At 42.9% G+C, this 15,449-nt stretch overlaps 1 protein-coding gene across 1 annotated transcript; it reads left to right on the top strand.

The window, feature by feature from the left end:
- Positions 1-11,053: 11,053 nt before the first annotated feature.
- On the top strand, positions 11,054-13,290 carry SP5 (Sp5 transcription factor). Its single transcript, XM_030210433.1, has 2 exons — positions 11,054-11,171; positions 11,850-13,290. The coding sequence occupies exons 1-2, from the start codon at positions 11,121-11,123 to the stop codon at positions 12,903-12,905; spliced, it is 1,107 nt and encodes a 368-aa protein (XP_030066293.1). The 5' UTR covers positions 11,054-11,120; the 3' UTR covers positions 12,906-13,290.
- Positions 13,291-15,449: the final 2,159 nt, after the last annotated feature.

Genomic DNA, 15,449 nt, shown 5'->3' with positions numbered 1-15,449 from the left:
TGCTCTCACCCTGAAGAACTAATCCCCGGGCAATTTTCTAACCATCCTGCAAACTGCCCCAGCTCCTCAAAAAATACCCCAGCACAACTGCCCCATCCTCACAAATGCTCCACTCCCATAAACTACCTCCCACAACTGCCCCACCATCTTGCAAACTGCCTCATCCCCCAAAACTACCCCCACTCCCAACACGCACACACAACTGCTCCACCTCTTCTCAAACTGTCTGCATTGACATTTGTGGCATGCGCAGAGCAGCCAACATAACACTTGGCTGCTCTGCGCATGCGTTAGGGGCCGATTACCGACGGGGATTACACAGGTTTGATGCATTGTACTTTACAGTACCGCACCAAACATGTGCGACTTTTTTTTTTTGTGCATCCTTCGTTTTTTAAAATTCGTTAGGGACTTTAACGTTTTAGATTTTTTAACGTTAGGTTGATGCATCTGGCCCCTACTCACCTGCAAATGCCCTAAATGTTTCTATGGTGATTAGCAGCCCAGAAAGTGGTTAGGAAGGCTATGGGGACAGAGCACTGGAAGGCTACTCTCATCACAGAAAGGAAGGTGGTGACTGGGGAGACCTGTGCTGTAGATATGAAGGGGCAATTTTGAGCAACAGTGGTCAGTGGGTTTTTTTTTAACGCTGCCTCCCACGGGTTTTTCTATACTTGGATATTCAGCATTGAGACATATTGGTGCTGAACATCCAGGTGTTTTGTGGCCACTGGCATTTATCCTGGTACCAGTGATATTCAGATCTGTACCAGATTAGTAATAGGATAAAATTAGGACAGTCTTTTTGCTGTCCTGACTTTATCCAGGAACTTATCTGGTTAGTGGACTGAAAACTGCTTCTAACCAGGTAAATCCGAGCTCTGGCTAGACTCCACCCCTGGACTGTCCTGGTACTAAGTGGATACTACCACAGCAATCTGCCCAGATTCTCAGCGGCACTATCTGGTTCTCTGCCACTGAAAATTCAAGGGCCACCCATCAGCGGAGGATAACTAGGTAGGAGCCTCTCCGACCTGGTTATTTAATGCTGAACATGGCCCTAAAGTTTCAGCATGTGGTGAGAGATGAAAATAGCCTCACTCCCCCCTCCACCCCATAGCAAAAGCAATTCCAACAGCTGCAGCATATGCTCATTCACACTAACATAGCAATGACAGACTTACACCTTAATAACAGTACTCCCTTCCTACCTTCTCCCACACACACAGTGAATCAGAACCAAGACAAAAAAACAAGCCTCAGTGGAGATGACAAAAGCAGCAAACAAAAGGAGCCTGATTATCCTTTATTGTGATTTTCGCTAACTCAACATGGGCCATTTTTTGGCTAAAGTGCCTGCATCAGGAGTCTAAAAATACAAATATATATATATATATATATATATATATATATATATATATACAAGATCATCAGTAAAAACAGAGACATCAATAATGATAAGAGACCTCAACAATATAAAGCATATACATTAACTAAGGACCTCTTTTATCAAGTCACACTAGCAGCTCCCAGTGCGGTAATGCTGACAAAGCCCATTCAATTTGAATCCACTCTGTTAGCATTGCTGCGTGGGAACTGCTAGCATGGCTTTATTTATTATTTTATTTATTTATTAGGATTTATTTACTGCCTTTTTGAAGGCGTTCGCTCAAGGCGGTGTACAGTAAGAATAGATCAAACATGAGCAATAGGCAATTACAGCAGTAAAAATATTCGAAAACAATACAAAGTATTGCATGGTATACTACTTGCAATGACTACACAATACGTAATAGAACATTATAATTGGTAATGAAGGGTAAGGCAAAGTTGTAACATATAGATGGGTAAGAAAGTAGGAAGAATTAGAAAGTAAGGTGACTGATTTGAAGAAAGTTGCACATGGAGGAGTGGATAAACATGTCCTACTGCAGTATATGCAGTGAGACATGTTTATCCACTTGATAGATGTGGCCCCTTTTATAAAGGCGTGTAAGGTTCTACGTGCATGCAGCATACTCCAAATTGGCATTGCCATATGGCTACCAGGTGCCCCAAGCAGAAATTCCAAATTTGGTGCGCACTGAAAACACACAGTAGAAAATATTTTCTATTTTCTACCATGGTTGGCATGTACTGCATGCTTACCGCCCGGGTAGCGCGTAAGACCTTACCATTAAGTCAATGGGTAGCGGTAAGGTCTCAGGCCGAAAATGGACACACGCTGGTTTTCATTTTCCCTCACGTCCATTTTCCAGCCCATTAAAAAAAATCCCTTTTTTTCTAGATGTGGTACAATACAGGTCCAGCACATGCCAAAAACACATGGCCACACTGCTGCAGGCCAGTTCTTCGTGTAACTTTGTAAAAGGGCCTCTAAACATCTAAAAATATAAATAAATATGTAAACATGAAAAATATAAAAAGACCATCTATTAATATGATTTCATAAATTATGAATGCAAATATAAATGAAACATCAACATGAATAAAACTGAATGTACAACTAAATGGAAGAACAGAATGGTGGTAAAACTAAAATGATAATTTAATAATTATGAATTACAGTGGAAAATAACTCTTAAAGAAGTGACTCTCATATCAAATAAGTAGGGAGAATCAAATCAAGGCAAAAGACATCATACGAACTTTAACTTACAACCTTTTAGAAAGAGTATAGATATAGCTTAGTAAAAAGAAATCTATGGGATATGATCCTATGGTCAGGCACCATGTTAATAATCGTCATAAATTAATATTCCTGCTAACCCTCCATTGCCTCAGGTACAAGCTTAGATTGTGAGCCCTCCTGAGACAGAGAAATATCCAGTGTACCTGAATGTAACTCATCTTGAGCTACTACTGAAAAAGGTGTGAGCAAAATCTAAATAAATAAATGTAATTTGGATAACTTAAAAGACCAACTTATAATACTATACAAAATTGAAGATAAAATTAAACAACAGACCAGCAAACTATAGATTGTGAATTCACTTCTTTGCCAGATTCTATATGTGCAGGAGTAGCCTAGTGGTTAGAGCATTAGTCTTGATATGCAGAGGTAGCCAGTTCAAATCCCACTGCTGCTCCTTGTGATCTTGGGAAAGTCACTTAACCCTCCATTTCCTTAGGTAACAAAATTAGATTATAGATTGTGAGTTTTCCAGGGACAGAGAAATACCCAGTGTGCCTGAATGTAACTCACTTTGAGCTAACACTGAAAAAGGTGTGAGCAAAGTCTAAATTAATAATATTTGCTTTCCCCACTTGTCATAAGTACTGCAGATTACTACTACTACTACTTAACATTTCTAAAGCGCTACTAGGGTTACGCAGCGCTGTACAATTTAACATGGAAGGACAGTCCCTGCTCAAGGAGCTTACAATCTAAAAGACAGGTGTAAATCTAGAGACAAGTGTACAATCTAAAAGACAAGTGTAGAGTCGATCTGATAGGGCTTACTATATTTCTCGAAAGGTTAGGTGCCGAAAGCAGCATTGAAGAGGTGAGTTTTAAGCAGGGATTTGAAGATGGGTAGGAAGGAGGCTTGGCGTAGGGGTTGAGGAAGATTGTTCCAGGCATAGGGTGAGGTAAGGCAGAATGAGCGGAGCCTGGAGTTGGCAGTGGTGGAGAAGGGTACTGAAAGGAGGGATTTGTCCTGTGAGCGGAGGTTACGGGTGGGAACATAGGGGGAGATGAGGGTAGAGAGGTAGTGAGGAGCCGCAGACCGGGTGCATTTGTAGGTAAGGAGGAGAAGCTTGAATTGTATGCGGTAACTGATCAGAAGCCAGTGAAGTGACTTGAGGAGAGGGGTGATATGAGTATGTCGGTTCTGACGGAATATAAGACATGCGGCAGCGTTCTGAACGGATTGAAGGGGGGATAGATGGCTAAGTGGGAGGCCAGTGAGGAGTAAGTTGCAGTAGTCAAGGCGAGAGGTAATGAGAGCGTGGACGAGAGTTCGTGTGGTGTGCTCAGAAAGGAAAGGGCGAATTTTGCTGACGTTGAAGAGGAAGAAGCGACAGGTTTTGGCAGTCTGTTGGATATGCATGCGCAGAGAAGGAGAGGGAGGAGTCGAAGATGACTCCGAGGTTGCGGGCAGATGGGACGGGGAGGATGAGGGTGTTATCAACTGAGATAGAGAGTGGAGGAAGAGGAGAAGTGGGTTTAGGTGGAAAGACGAGGAGCTCGGTTTTGGACATGTTCAGCTTCAGGTGGCGGTTGGAAATCCAATAAAAATGTTACAAGAAATGATTTACTTGGGGGAAAGAGCTCTAGAGCACTTGCTACTGTTTATAATTTAAGAGCAGGCACTGTATTTATAAGTTTTAGGATATTAATTTCTCCACCAATCACCAAAGGTGATAATTGCAATAAATTAAATAAATTAAGTATATATAAAAGATACCATATACTCAGAACACAAAGAGACCATATTTTTAGCTTCAAAAAGGTTGATTTAATATACAATTGCACACGAGAGGTAGGTTTTAAGAGATCTTTACAGATAATCTGTGCTTAAGTAAGGCAAAAAAGATGAAGAGTTGTATTGTTGGCTCAGTATATATGCAGATGTTTCTTCTTTGTGGTCCCAGCTTCTTTCTTTCATGTTTGCTTACTATAGGTTTCTAATGCAAGTCTTTCATGAAATACTGGCTTTTTTCAAACTAGTTAGTCTACCTGTAAACCAACCTTCCTGTCTATCAGTTCCAAGTATGCTCTGAGATGATGCTGTTAATGGAGTCTCAGGAACTCTACCTGCAGGACTGAGCAACAACCTATTTTAGATAAATAGTAAGTTTTGTACATAGGTTGGCCTTTTTGTCTTTCAGACTTACAGCTCAACTGTCAGCTGCTACAAATGTGGAAAATAAAGGTTGCACTTTTATGTTAAATTGCTACATTTGTAAAGAAAATCTTTTTTAAGTTCAATCTTTTTCTTAAATGTGAACAATACAGAATAACATCAAGAGCAATAAAGCAATACTCCTCCGCTGCTAACTCCAGACTTCGTTCCTTTTCCCTCCCAGCACCTTATGCCTAGAATAGACTTCCTGAGCCTGTGCCTAGCTCCATCTCTACCTGTTTTCAAATCTATGCTGAAAACCCACCTTTTCACCACTGCTTTTGGCTCCTAGCCACTACTCAATTGCCCTCCCCTTGTTCCTTCTCACCCAGTACTTCTCTCGCCCTTAATTGTCTTGTCTGTCTGTATTTTTAGATTGTAAGCTCTATTGAGCAGGGACTGTCTCTCTGTGTCAGGGGTTCAGCGCTGTGTGCGCCTGGTAGCGCTATACAAATGCTAATAATAATAATAACATCAAGAAGAAGAGTCACAACATTTTAGTAATGGATCCCACATCTTATCAAATTTGTGCACTCTATGTTGACATTCAGCTATAACCCTTTCATATTTAACTATATTGCATATAGAAGACGACCAAAATTTAAAGCAAACATGACTCTGACTTTTCCAATTATGAATTATGGTGGTCAGAGCAATAGCCACGAGAATGTCAAATATATATATTTTTTTATATTGCCTGAAACTAAACTGCAAGCAGATCACTCTGTTGTACCACAAATTATATTTCTGTAGAAGGACGTTTGCCCAGTAGCTTTATATGTATTTTCATTCATCGTTTTCAAAATTGAGAATTTCTGTCAGACTCATATCAAACAAACACTGGCATTACTTTTCTGGGAAACCAAAGCCCTGGTTCTTTTTGGAAAAATTAATTTATTAAGAAAAAGTAATACTCCTAGCATTTGAAGCTAATTGATTACATAGAAGGATAAACAAATACAAGTACAACAATTTAAAATATTTAAAATGTATGAAACAACAATTTGGGGTGAAAAAACATGCTAATTTGAACTCTGTTAGCTAAAGAATAAAAAGTAGAGAAAAAAGTAAGAAACAGAACTTCATAATATTTATAAATAAGAATGACCCCTGTATCTGTAACAGCTTGAGTAATAATAATGGGATCTCCTTGATTGTTCCTTTCAATAGAACATGTGATGTAAATTGCCACCTTTACGTGGCTATAACTTTTCCAGACCTTTTAGATGGAAAGTTGGATCACCAGTTTCTCCCTAAAATCCTGAATCATTTCTACACTTAAAAAAAACAACACCTCTTCATTAGATTTTAAAGTCAGAACATTGATATGTTAAGAAACTCTGTAATGAACGTGAAAAATTGAAAGTCCTGACGCTGGTTCACACAGCTCAACCGCAACAATTGTAAAATAAGGTTCTTCCGAGCCGGAAGCCTCAGGTCTAAAGATCAGCTCTCACGACATATATCTATTTATCTAATATAAAACTAACCATTGCGGACAGATTTAAAACATATTCTGAAATGAAATATTTCTTCCTAGTAAAGGTCTTACATTTTCAAAAACTTTCTTCAGTTTTGTGCCTTTGAAAAAAATCCTTTAAATACTGTATCTTATTTGTTATGCTGTGCTGCAGTTATTTCTCATTGATTTAAAGTCTTGTAACTTTAAATTTATATATTAGATCAATCATATGTAAATATTTGACCGGATTAGCAGCAATGCTCTCTCTGTAAATCTCCTTTAATCTAACCCCGAAGCAATTAAGTGAAAACCCAAATTTTCCAGCTTTTGTATGGAAATTGATTGGAATCATTTCTTTAAAACGCCTCTTTTGGTTGATTCTCAAAGTTTGACTCATTTCCCAAACATGCCATCAAGTTTCGAAATGTATAAGAAGCAACAGGATTACGTATGAAAATATGGTTGGCTAGTTGCGAGGGTTCATATTAATCACGATGGGAGAATGTGATATAAAAGAAAGCACTGTCGCTGGAGAGCACTGTGCAAGCACTAGTGGAGTTTACCCGGGGCCATCGCTTCCCTGGGAATCCTGATGGAGCCATGGGAGAGGACCTTGGCACTTTAATCCCTTCAAAGACACCGATCCAATTCAAGCCCTCCATCTCTCCTCAGTCTCCCAAGAAGCACAAGGATTGTTTCTACAGGAAAGTCAGATAAAGATCTTTCAATGCTGGCATTTAAAAAGACTTCCTGGGCAATGCGAATACAATCAAACCCAAGGACTGCTGGTGGGATTGAGTTACCTGGAGAAACAGTCTATGCAGGAATCCCACAAATATCTTGCTATGGTAACTACTGATTTTAGCCGAGGTTCTCTAAACATTAATAAACACAGCTTGAAGTACAGCTTTGGAGCCTGGCGAACTGCTAGAGTATCGTCATTCTGTATACAACTTACTTTTAGACATGTTGTTTTCTATTAAGAGTAAAGCATGTTGGCACTGCTTTAACTCGGTCTTTTTAAAGTCTTTTGAATCCAATGAAAGAAAGGATTATGCAAAGAATGTCTGTTTGCTGTCCATCTGTTTGTTCGGGGACTAAATAACAACAACAAAATAACAAAATAGGTTGAAAGTTAAAATGTGGGGATGACGGATTAAAAGATACACCGAGATCGAAAATGGGCTAAATTGGATTGGGTTTACAGAGAAATAAGTCCCCCCCCCCCCCCTCCCTCCAAATGGGCCTATACATTTCTATGTAAGCAGGGCAATTTCTGGGGGAATTGCACTACTTATTTTCAGACTCCAGTGCTTTCTTCCAGGCAGCTGCGGGGGGGGGGGGGGGGGGGGGGGGGGGGGGGAGTCTGGAGTACAGCACAGAACAGTCATTCTCCTAACCCAACTCCTCAAGTCCTGTTGCTCCTGCCCCTGTCTCTGCCCCCCCCCCCCCCCTCAGTTTGACAGTTGTACTCCCTTTTTCTCTACAAATTAAGCCCTGGTAAGGAGTTCCAGTTTATGTATTTATTTGTTTATTAGGACTTATTTACCACCTTTTTGAAGAAACTCACTCAAGGCAATGTACAACAAATATAAACTGGAAATAGGCAACAAAGAATTACAATAGTAAAGTATCCCAAAAATAGTATATATTACGGTACAGTATATTACTTATGACAGGGGTGGGCAACCTTGATCCTCGAAGGCCACAACCCAGTCAGGTTTTCAGGATTTTCCCATTTAATTTGAGTAAAGTAATGTGGTAGCCATGTTAGTCCACTTTTAAAGGTAATAAATAGAAATAAAACAAAACAGAAAAGAAAAGAAAAGAAGATGATGCTTTTTTTATTGGACTAAATTAATACATTGTTTGATTAGCTTTCGAAGGTAACCCTTCTTCTTCAGATCAGAAATCTATGAAGCTAGTCCAATAAAAAAGGTATCATCTTATTTTCTTTTCTATGTTTTGTTTTATTTTATTTCTTTTTATTACCCAATTAATATGCATGAGATCTATTTACATACAATGGAGGCAGTGCATGCAAATAGATCTCATGCATATTCAATAGGGAAATCCTGAAAACTCGACTGGGCTGTGACCCTAAAGGACTGAGGTTGCCCTCCCCTGACTTACAACATCAACACAAAACACATCAAAACATCTTAACAGACTGCAAAGGGAACAAGTGGTGGTGGAACATACAGACAAGAGTAATAGGAATTTAGGGGTCCTTTTACTAAGTTGTGTTAGGCACTAACATGTGCCTAACACAACTTAGAATGAGTTACAGTGTGGGATGCGCTCAGGTGTCTGGCAGTAACTGCCCAATTAGCATACGCTAACCATGCACTAAAAATATTTTAAATGTTTTTGAGGGGATGTGTCATTACTGGACATTAACTGGTTAGCACATGAATACTACTACTACTACTTATCATTTCTATAGGGCTACTAGTTGTATGCAGCGCTGTACACTTGAACATGAAGAGACAGTCCCCGCTTAACAGAGCTTACAATCTAATTAGGACAGACAAACAGGACAAATAAGGGAAATACTAAGATGGGAATGATAAAACAGACATGAGTACTGAACAAGTGAATAGAGGTTAGGAGTTAAAAGTAGCACATCACTATACTCATATTAATTGGGGAAATCCCGAAAACCCGACTGGGTTGTGGCCTTCAAGGATCAAGGTTGCCCACCCCTGTCATAAGTAATATACTGTACCGTAATATATACTATTTTTGGGATACTATACTATTGTAATTGTTTGTTTCCTATTTCCAAATTATATTTGTTGTACATTGCCTTGAGTGAATTTCTTCAAAATGATGGTATGTAAATCCTACAGATTGGGTGGCAATAAGTTTTCACGCAGTAAACTTTTTTAATGTCCGCATACTAATGGGCCAAAACAAAGAACAGGTGTGAACCCTTTGCAGAAACCAATAGAGGAACCAACAACAGCAAAGGTGGTCTAGAGGAGAAGGAACAATCACAGATGTCCAAAAGGGCCTTTATTGGAGAAAGACCCAACTTGGCCAAGATTCGGCAAACTGCCTTGATTTTTGCAATTACGTTTAGCAGTTGGTTTGTTTCCTCAGAATAAGGAAATCTTAGTTTATAGAACCTTTCTTCAGCAGAATTCTTAATTTTCATACTGTATTTGTGTTTATTATTGAGGAATCTAATGACCCCTGAAGCAGGCAGTTTGCCCAAGCCGGGTCTTTCTCCAATAAAGGCACTTTTGGACATTTGTCATTGTTCCTTTTCCTTTAAACCATTGTTGGTTCCTCACATGCTAATGGCAACTTAGTATTTGGGCATTAATAAAAAAAAATGCAAAAAGGCCTTTTTAAGGTATAAAAGCCCTTAGCACACAGGAAAAACCCACATAATGGCATGCTAAGGCCACTTTTTACTGCAACTTAGTAAATGGACCCCTATAGATAAGGGTGGCTAATTTGAAGAAAATTGCACATACAGTTAGACAGGGTGCATGCAACTGATTTCAACCAAAGGGAAAGGGGACTTGATATACTGCCTTTCTGTTGTTTTTGCAACTACATTCAAAGCAGTGGCATAGCTACTTGGGGCCACGGGGGCCTAGGCCCCTGTAGATTTGGCCCTGGACCCTCCTGCCGACGACCCTCCTGACCCCCTCCCACCGCCAACCCTCCCCCACCGCTGCCATCGTCACCTACCTTTGCTGGTGGGGGACCCCAATCCCTGCCAGCCAAGGTCCTCTTCTTCCCGTGAAGACTCACAGAAACAGAATGAAGTGCAGCCAGGCTTCGTTCTGTTTCTGTGAGTCTGACGTCTTCAGAAACAGAACGAAGCCTTTGTGGGAAGAAGAGGACCTCGGCTGGCAGGGATTAGGGTCCTCCGCCAGCAAAGGTAGGTGACGACGGCAGTGGCGGGGGAGGGTTGGTGGCGGTAGGGGGTCGGGAGGGTCATTGGCAGGGGTCATCAAAGTTGTTGGTGGTGGTGGTGGCAGCGGTGGCGGGGGGTCGGCAATGGCGGGGGGCTCAGCGGCACGGAGGGGGGCTAAAATGTGCCCCCTCACCTCGGGCTCCTGCCGAAGTCTGGCTACGCCCCTGATTCAAAGCCGTTTACATGGTATACACAGGCACTTATTTGTACCTGGGGCAATGGAGGGTTAAGTGACTTGCCCAGAGTCACAAGGAGCTGCAGTGGGAATCGAGACCTGGACAACTGCAACAACCATGATGCCAGCTTCAGAAGCCTTAGAGAACATATAAGTCTTTTATTTGACTAGGAACCCAATCCTTGAATAGTAGATTTCTCCATAGATAACAAAGACACATGGTCACGTTAGATTTTGCAACAAATCCTTAATTGCAACAAAAGCAAGAAGGAGGGGGACTGGATGTCTTGTGGTGCAATGGTCTGTAGGCGGTAAGGGGCCCTTTGATCAAGAAAATCCAATTATTTGTGTATATACATTTCCCACATAGTGATTACTTCATTAATTGTCCCGCCTTTATCTCCTCCCTGCCCATCCCCCCTAATAATCAGTTCTTTTATCCAGACCAACAAACACACCATGGGAGCTTTGTGCATTCAAAGGATTTGTTTTGGCTTCTGAAAGAGCCGCTGTTCTTTGATGATTGGACACCGGCAAACTTCAAAGTCATAAATCTCCCCCTCTGACTGGCTGGTGACCCAACAAAGTCCTTATCAAATTGTTTGGGGAAGATCCCAGAGTTGCAGTCGGTGGAGAGCAGAAAGCAGAGAGAGCCCTGCCTAGGAGAGAGGAGAGTCTCCCATGCCCGTCTTGGACTGATCCATGGCTGCAGTGGCAGTGCTGCGCTCAGACTCTTTGCAGGCTTTCTTCCAGGTCAGTAAACCCCGCTACACGGTCGTATAGGACAGGTCTGTGGCGATCCCAGCACCTACTACTAAGAGCCAAATTTGGAAAGGAAATGGTGTCACTTTCCTAATGAAAAATGAAGATTGTAAACCCTTTTGGCACTTCCTGAACGTGTAAACGCCTTGAGCTTAGCTTTTAAAACACAGCCATTAAAAATGTAAAAATCCCAAAACCTGGTCCAAATTATGCTGGGGTGAAGGGTGTTCCTAAAGTTTCCCAACAGGCTGAAGTGCTGCCGGTCCTGAGACCTCAGGACTTGCCCGTTTTGAGATGTCTTGGATTAGGTTGGAGAATAATATCTAATTCAGGTCAGTCTTCTGTGCCTTTTACTCGCATAAGTGACTTTTAGGCGGGAGTGTGTTCGGTTTCTCTGCATTAATACAAGCTTTATTTACATTGTTAGATTTGTGATTAGCTACAGTATTTTCAAACTGGTGTAATCAATCGAGGTTTGACATTAAGTTCTTTTTGTTTAGAAATTGAGATCTTGGCTACTTTACTTTAAAGCCTCGGTCGAACCCCCTCCTCTTTTGTTTTTAGTTTCTGGAAATGTTTGAAGTTTCATTCAAACTGCTGGGATTGATTTTAGACCCCCTTGAAACGGTAGCGGGCTGCGTAACCCTTGTATTCTTTCTTTTGTCCTAGGATCGCACTCCCAGCGCCTCCCCGGACCTGCTCAAGCACTCGCCTTTGGCTCTCTTGGCTGCTACCTGTAGCCGCATCGGCCAACCGGGAGCGGATTTCCTTCAAGTGCCGTACGAGCCCGGTCTGGGATCACCTTCCAGGATTTTTCATCCCTGGACTAACGAAATGCCAGCCTCTTCCCCGGGGGGCCTTCCTTCTCACAGTAACCTGGCTCTGGCCCCGCAGAAAACTCAGCGCCCGGCGCACATCCAGCCTTTCGGCGCTCACGAACTGCCTCTGACAGCTCAGGCCGATCCATCATACCCGTACGAGTTTCCTTCGGTCAAGATGTTACCTTCTTCCATGCCGGCGCTGCCGTCCAACTGCCCGCCAGCCTATGTTCCTTACGCAGCCCCAGCGCCCATCTCTTCTGCTTTGCACGCTTTTGTACCTAGCCACTCCAACCTGATCCACCAGCAGCCCAGACAGCTCTCTCCAAACCCAGCGGAAGACATTCCCTGGTGGAGCATTCAGCAAGCCACCCCCATGAGCCACCCTTCCCCGGTAACTCAAGCCCACCACCCTCGTTTCCCTATTCAGAGAAGCCTGGTTCTAGGACACTCCGAGTTTGCTCAGTATCAGACGCAAATCGCTGCCCTGCTTCAAACCAAATCTCCCCTGGCCTCAGCCAGACGGTGCAGAAGGTGCAGATGCCCCAATTGCCAGTCTGCCAGTGGCACGGATGAGGCTGGCAAGAAGAAGCAACACGTTTGCCACATCCCTGGCTGTGCCAAAGTGTATGGCAAGACTTCTCACCTGAAGGCTCACCTGAGGTGGCACTCGGGGGAAAGACCGTTCGTTTGCAACTGGTTGTTTTGTGGGAAAAGCTTTACCAGATCGGATGAGCTCCAGAGGCATTTAAGGACTCACACCGGGGAGAAACGCTTTGTCTGCTCGGAGTGTGGTAAGAGGTTCATGAGGAGCGACCATCTGGCCAAGCATGTGAAAACGCATCAGAACAAGAAGATGAAAGAAGGAGAGAAGGGCATAAAGCAGGAGCCCAGCGGAGAACAGTAGAGGAGGGATACTGGGGACAAAAGTCTGCAGGGAAGCGCTGGCCTTTGTTATTCCACCCAGCACAGCCAGCGGCGCATCTCGTTTAAATTCCAAAGGGTCTCCCCTACTAATCCCTAAAATGAAAATCAAGAGTTTTTCAGTTTGTAGTAGACAGAACAGTAGCGTGGTACCAGCAACTTTCCTTTACTCTAGATGCGTCTGTCTCCCGTGGGGAGGAGGAGACTTCACATTTGGAATACAATTTTAACATTTTACTTTAAAAATCGTGTTCGTAGAAGACATTTTGAGCGTCTTGATTCATGAAACTTGAATTTGGTGGATGTTCTTGCCTGGAAGGTTAATGTTTTTATAGATAGATTATTTAATTGGTTTTGAATACAAGTGTTCTATTGTTCTTGGCTCCCTGCAGGGGGGCTTCAGCATGCATTAACCCAGAGATGTTCCTGTAAAGAGACCTGAACCCTTGTGACAATAAATAAATTAACACTGAGGTCACATTTCCAAGAACCCAACTGAGTCGCTCCCATTTGATCTTTTCTTCTTTTGAAAGCTTTTATGTAGGAACAAGAGGGCCTGGAAATGCTTCTTTTGGCAGAATTATCTTTAGGTTTATTTATAGTTTGGTAAAAGGTAACAGCAACCAGATGATGATTCTTAACAAGTGCAAGTTGTTAATTTGCGAGGGAGTGGCCTAGTGGTTAGGGTGGTGGCCTTTGGTCCCGAGGAACTGAGTTCAATTCCCACTTCAAACACAGGCAGCTCCTTGTGACTCTGGGCAAGTCACTTAACCCTCGTTGCCCCATGTAAGCTGCATTGAGCCTTCCATGAGTGGGAAAGTGCAGGGTACAAATGTAACAAAAAAAAATGTAAAGCACTATGTTTAAAACAATGGGAGACCAAGGCATGATTTTCTTTCAGCATGACCTGTAGTTCCTTTGCTTTGCCATTTTCAGTGCCTTCTATGTGGCACTGCTCATAGTAGGTTAATCAGGATCATTTAGTAGTTGCATCTGTTTTGGGGGAGTAGGGGGGGAGGGGGAATCATCCCCCACAACTTCAGCAAATATTAAACTAGTCAGGCAGGGCTTAGGGGTATCTATAAGCAGACAAGAAAATAGACATGCTTATTTGCACTGCTTTTTGTCCAAAGATAATGTTGTATTTGTAGCTATGACTCTTAAATGGCATTAGGATAACTGGAAGTAGTAATCTTCAGTGTAGGAAATTGTTCAGGTTGGGAAAAGCTAAAAATATATATACTGTCCATCCTCTGAACAAAAAGAAATAGTAACAAGGAGGGAGGGGGAGCAGACAGAACATTATTGCTCATTGAATTCTTTCCAACTCCTCTATGGACTAGATTCTATATATCACACCTAAACATTTGGCACAGTACTTTATAGAATAAGCCTAAATTTCCACACGGTTTATAGAATACAAGCCGTTAAGCCCATTAAAACGGGCAAGATTTTTTATTTCTGAAATGTAATTTAAAAGTTGATGAACGTAATGTGAGTTGATGTCTATAGTACACTTTTATATACTACTAGTAAAAAAGGCCAGTTTCTGTAAGAAATGAAATGGGTGCTAGCAAGGTTGTCCTCTAATGGCAATTATGTTTTTAAGGGAACTGTTAGGCGAGATATGTGTGAGAGAGAGTGAGTATGTGGGCCTGGAATGGGAACTGTCAGTGGAGCGGCTCTGATGTGGCTCCCGCTCTTCTTTTCTTCTTTTTTTCCGGTATGTGAGAGAGTGAATGAGTATGTGTCAGAGTGAGTATGGGTGAGAGAGAAAGAGTGTATGTCAGAGAGAGACAGTGTGTGATTGAGAGACAGAATGTGTGTGTCTGTCTGTGTGAGAGAGTATAGTGTGTGTCCCATGTGCACCAATTATGCTGTTTCCCCTGCATTCATCCATATGCAGGATCTCTCCCCTGCTCCCCCCCTGCAGCAATTCTCACCCACCTCCTCGCTCCGAGTTCCTGGCCCCCCACCCATCTTCCCATTTCCATTCCATCCCAGTTCCAGGCCCTCCTCCCTCCCTCCCCTCCCTCTCTCTCCCCTTTCCCCCCTCCCCCCTCCAAGTTCCAGGGTCCCTCCCCCCTCTTTCCAAGTTCCAGGGTCCTTCCCCCCTCCCTCCCATTTCCAGGGTCCTTCCCCCCTCTCCCAGTCCCTCTCTCTCCCCTTTCCCCCCTCCCCCCTCCAAGTTCCAGGGTCCCTCCCCCCTCTTTCCAAGTTCCAGGGTCCTTCCCCCCTCCCTCCCATTTCCAGGGTCCTTCCCCCCTCTCCCTCCCTCCCTCCCTCCCAGTTCCAGGGTCCTTTCTCCCCCTCCCTCCCTCCCAGTTCCAGGATCCTTTCTCCCCCTCCCTCCCACCCAGTTCCAGGGTCCCTCCCAGTTCCAGGATCCTTGTCCCTCCCTCCCTTCCTTCCAATTCTAGGCCCCCTCCCTCCGATTTTTAAAACTGATCTTCACTCACCATGCCAGTGTTACTGCAGCAGCGGTACAACGCACGCAGGCTCGGCCCATCTCTCTGTCTTAGCTCTG

Source organism: Microcaecilia unicolor, chromosome 7 (assembly GCF_901765095.1).
Source record: "Microcaecilia unicolor chromosome 7, aMicUni1.1, whole genome shotgun sequence".
In the NCBI taxonomy this organism is placed as follows: Eukaryota; Metazoa; Chordata; class Amphibia; order Gymnophiona; family Siphonopidae; genus Microcaecilia; species Microcaecilia unicolor.
The sequence above is the reverse complement of the archived record's forward strand: the minus strand, read 5'-3'. Positions and strand labels throughout refer to the sequence as shown.

Excerpts from the sequence above, each read along its gene's own strand:
- SP5 (XM_030210433.1), top strand. The coding sequence starts at position 11,121 with ATGGCTGCAGTGGCAGTGCTGCGCTCAGACTCTTTGCAGGCTTTCTTC. Across the intron at positions 11,172-11,849 it reads CTTTGCAGGCTTTCTTCCAG|GATCGCACTCCCAGCGCCTC; the intron begins GTCAGTAAACCC and ends CTTTTGTCCTAG.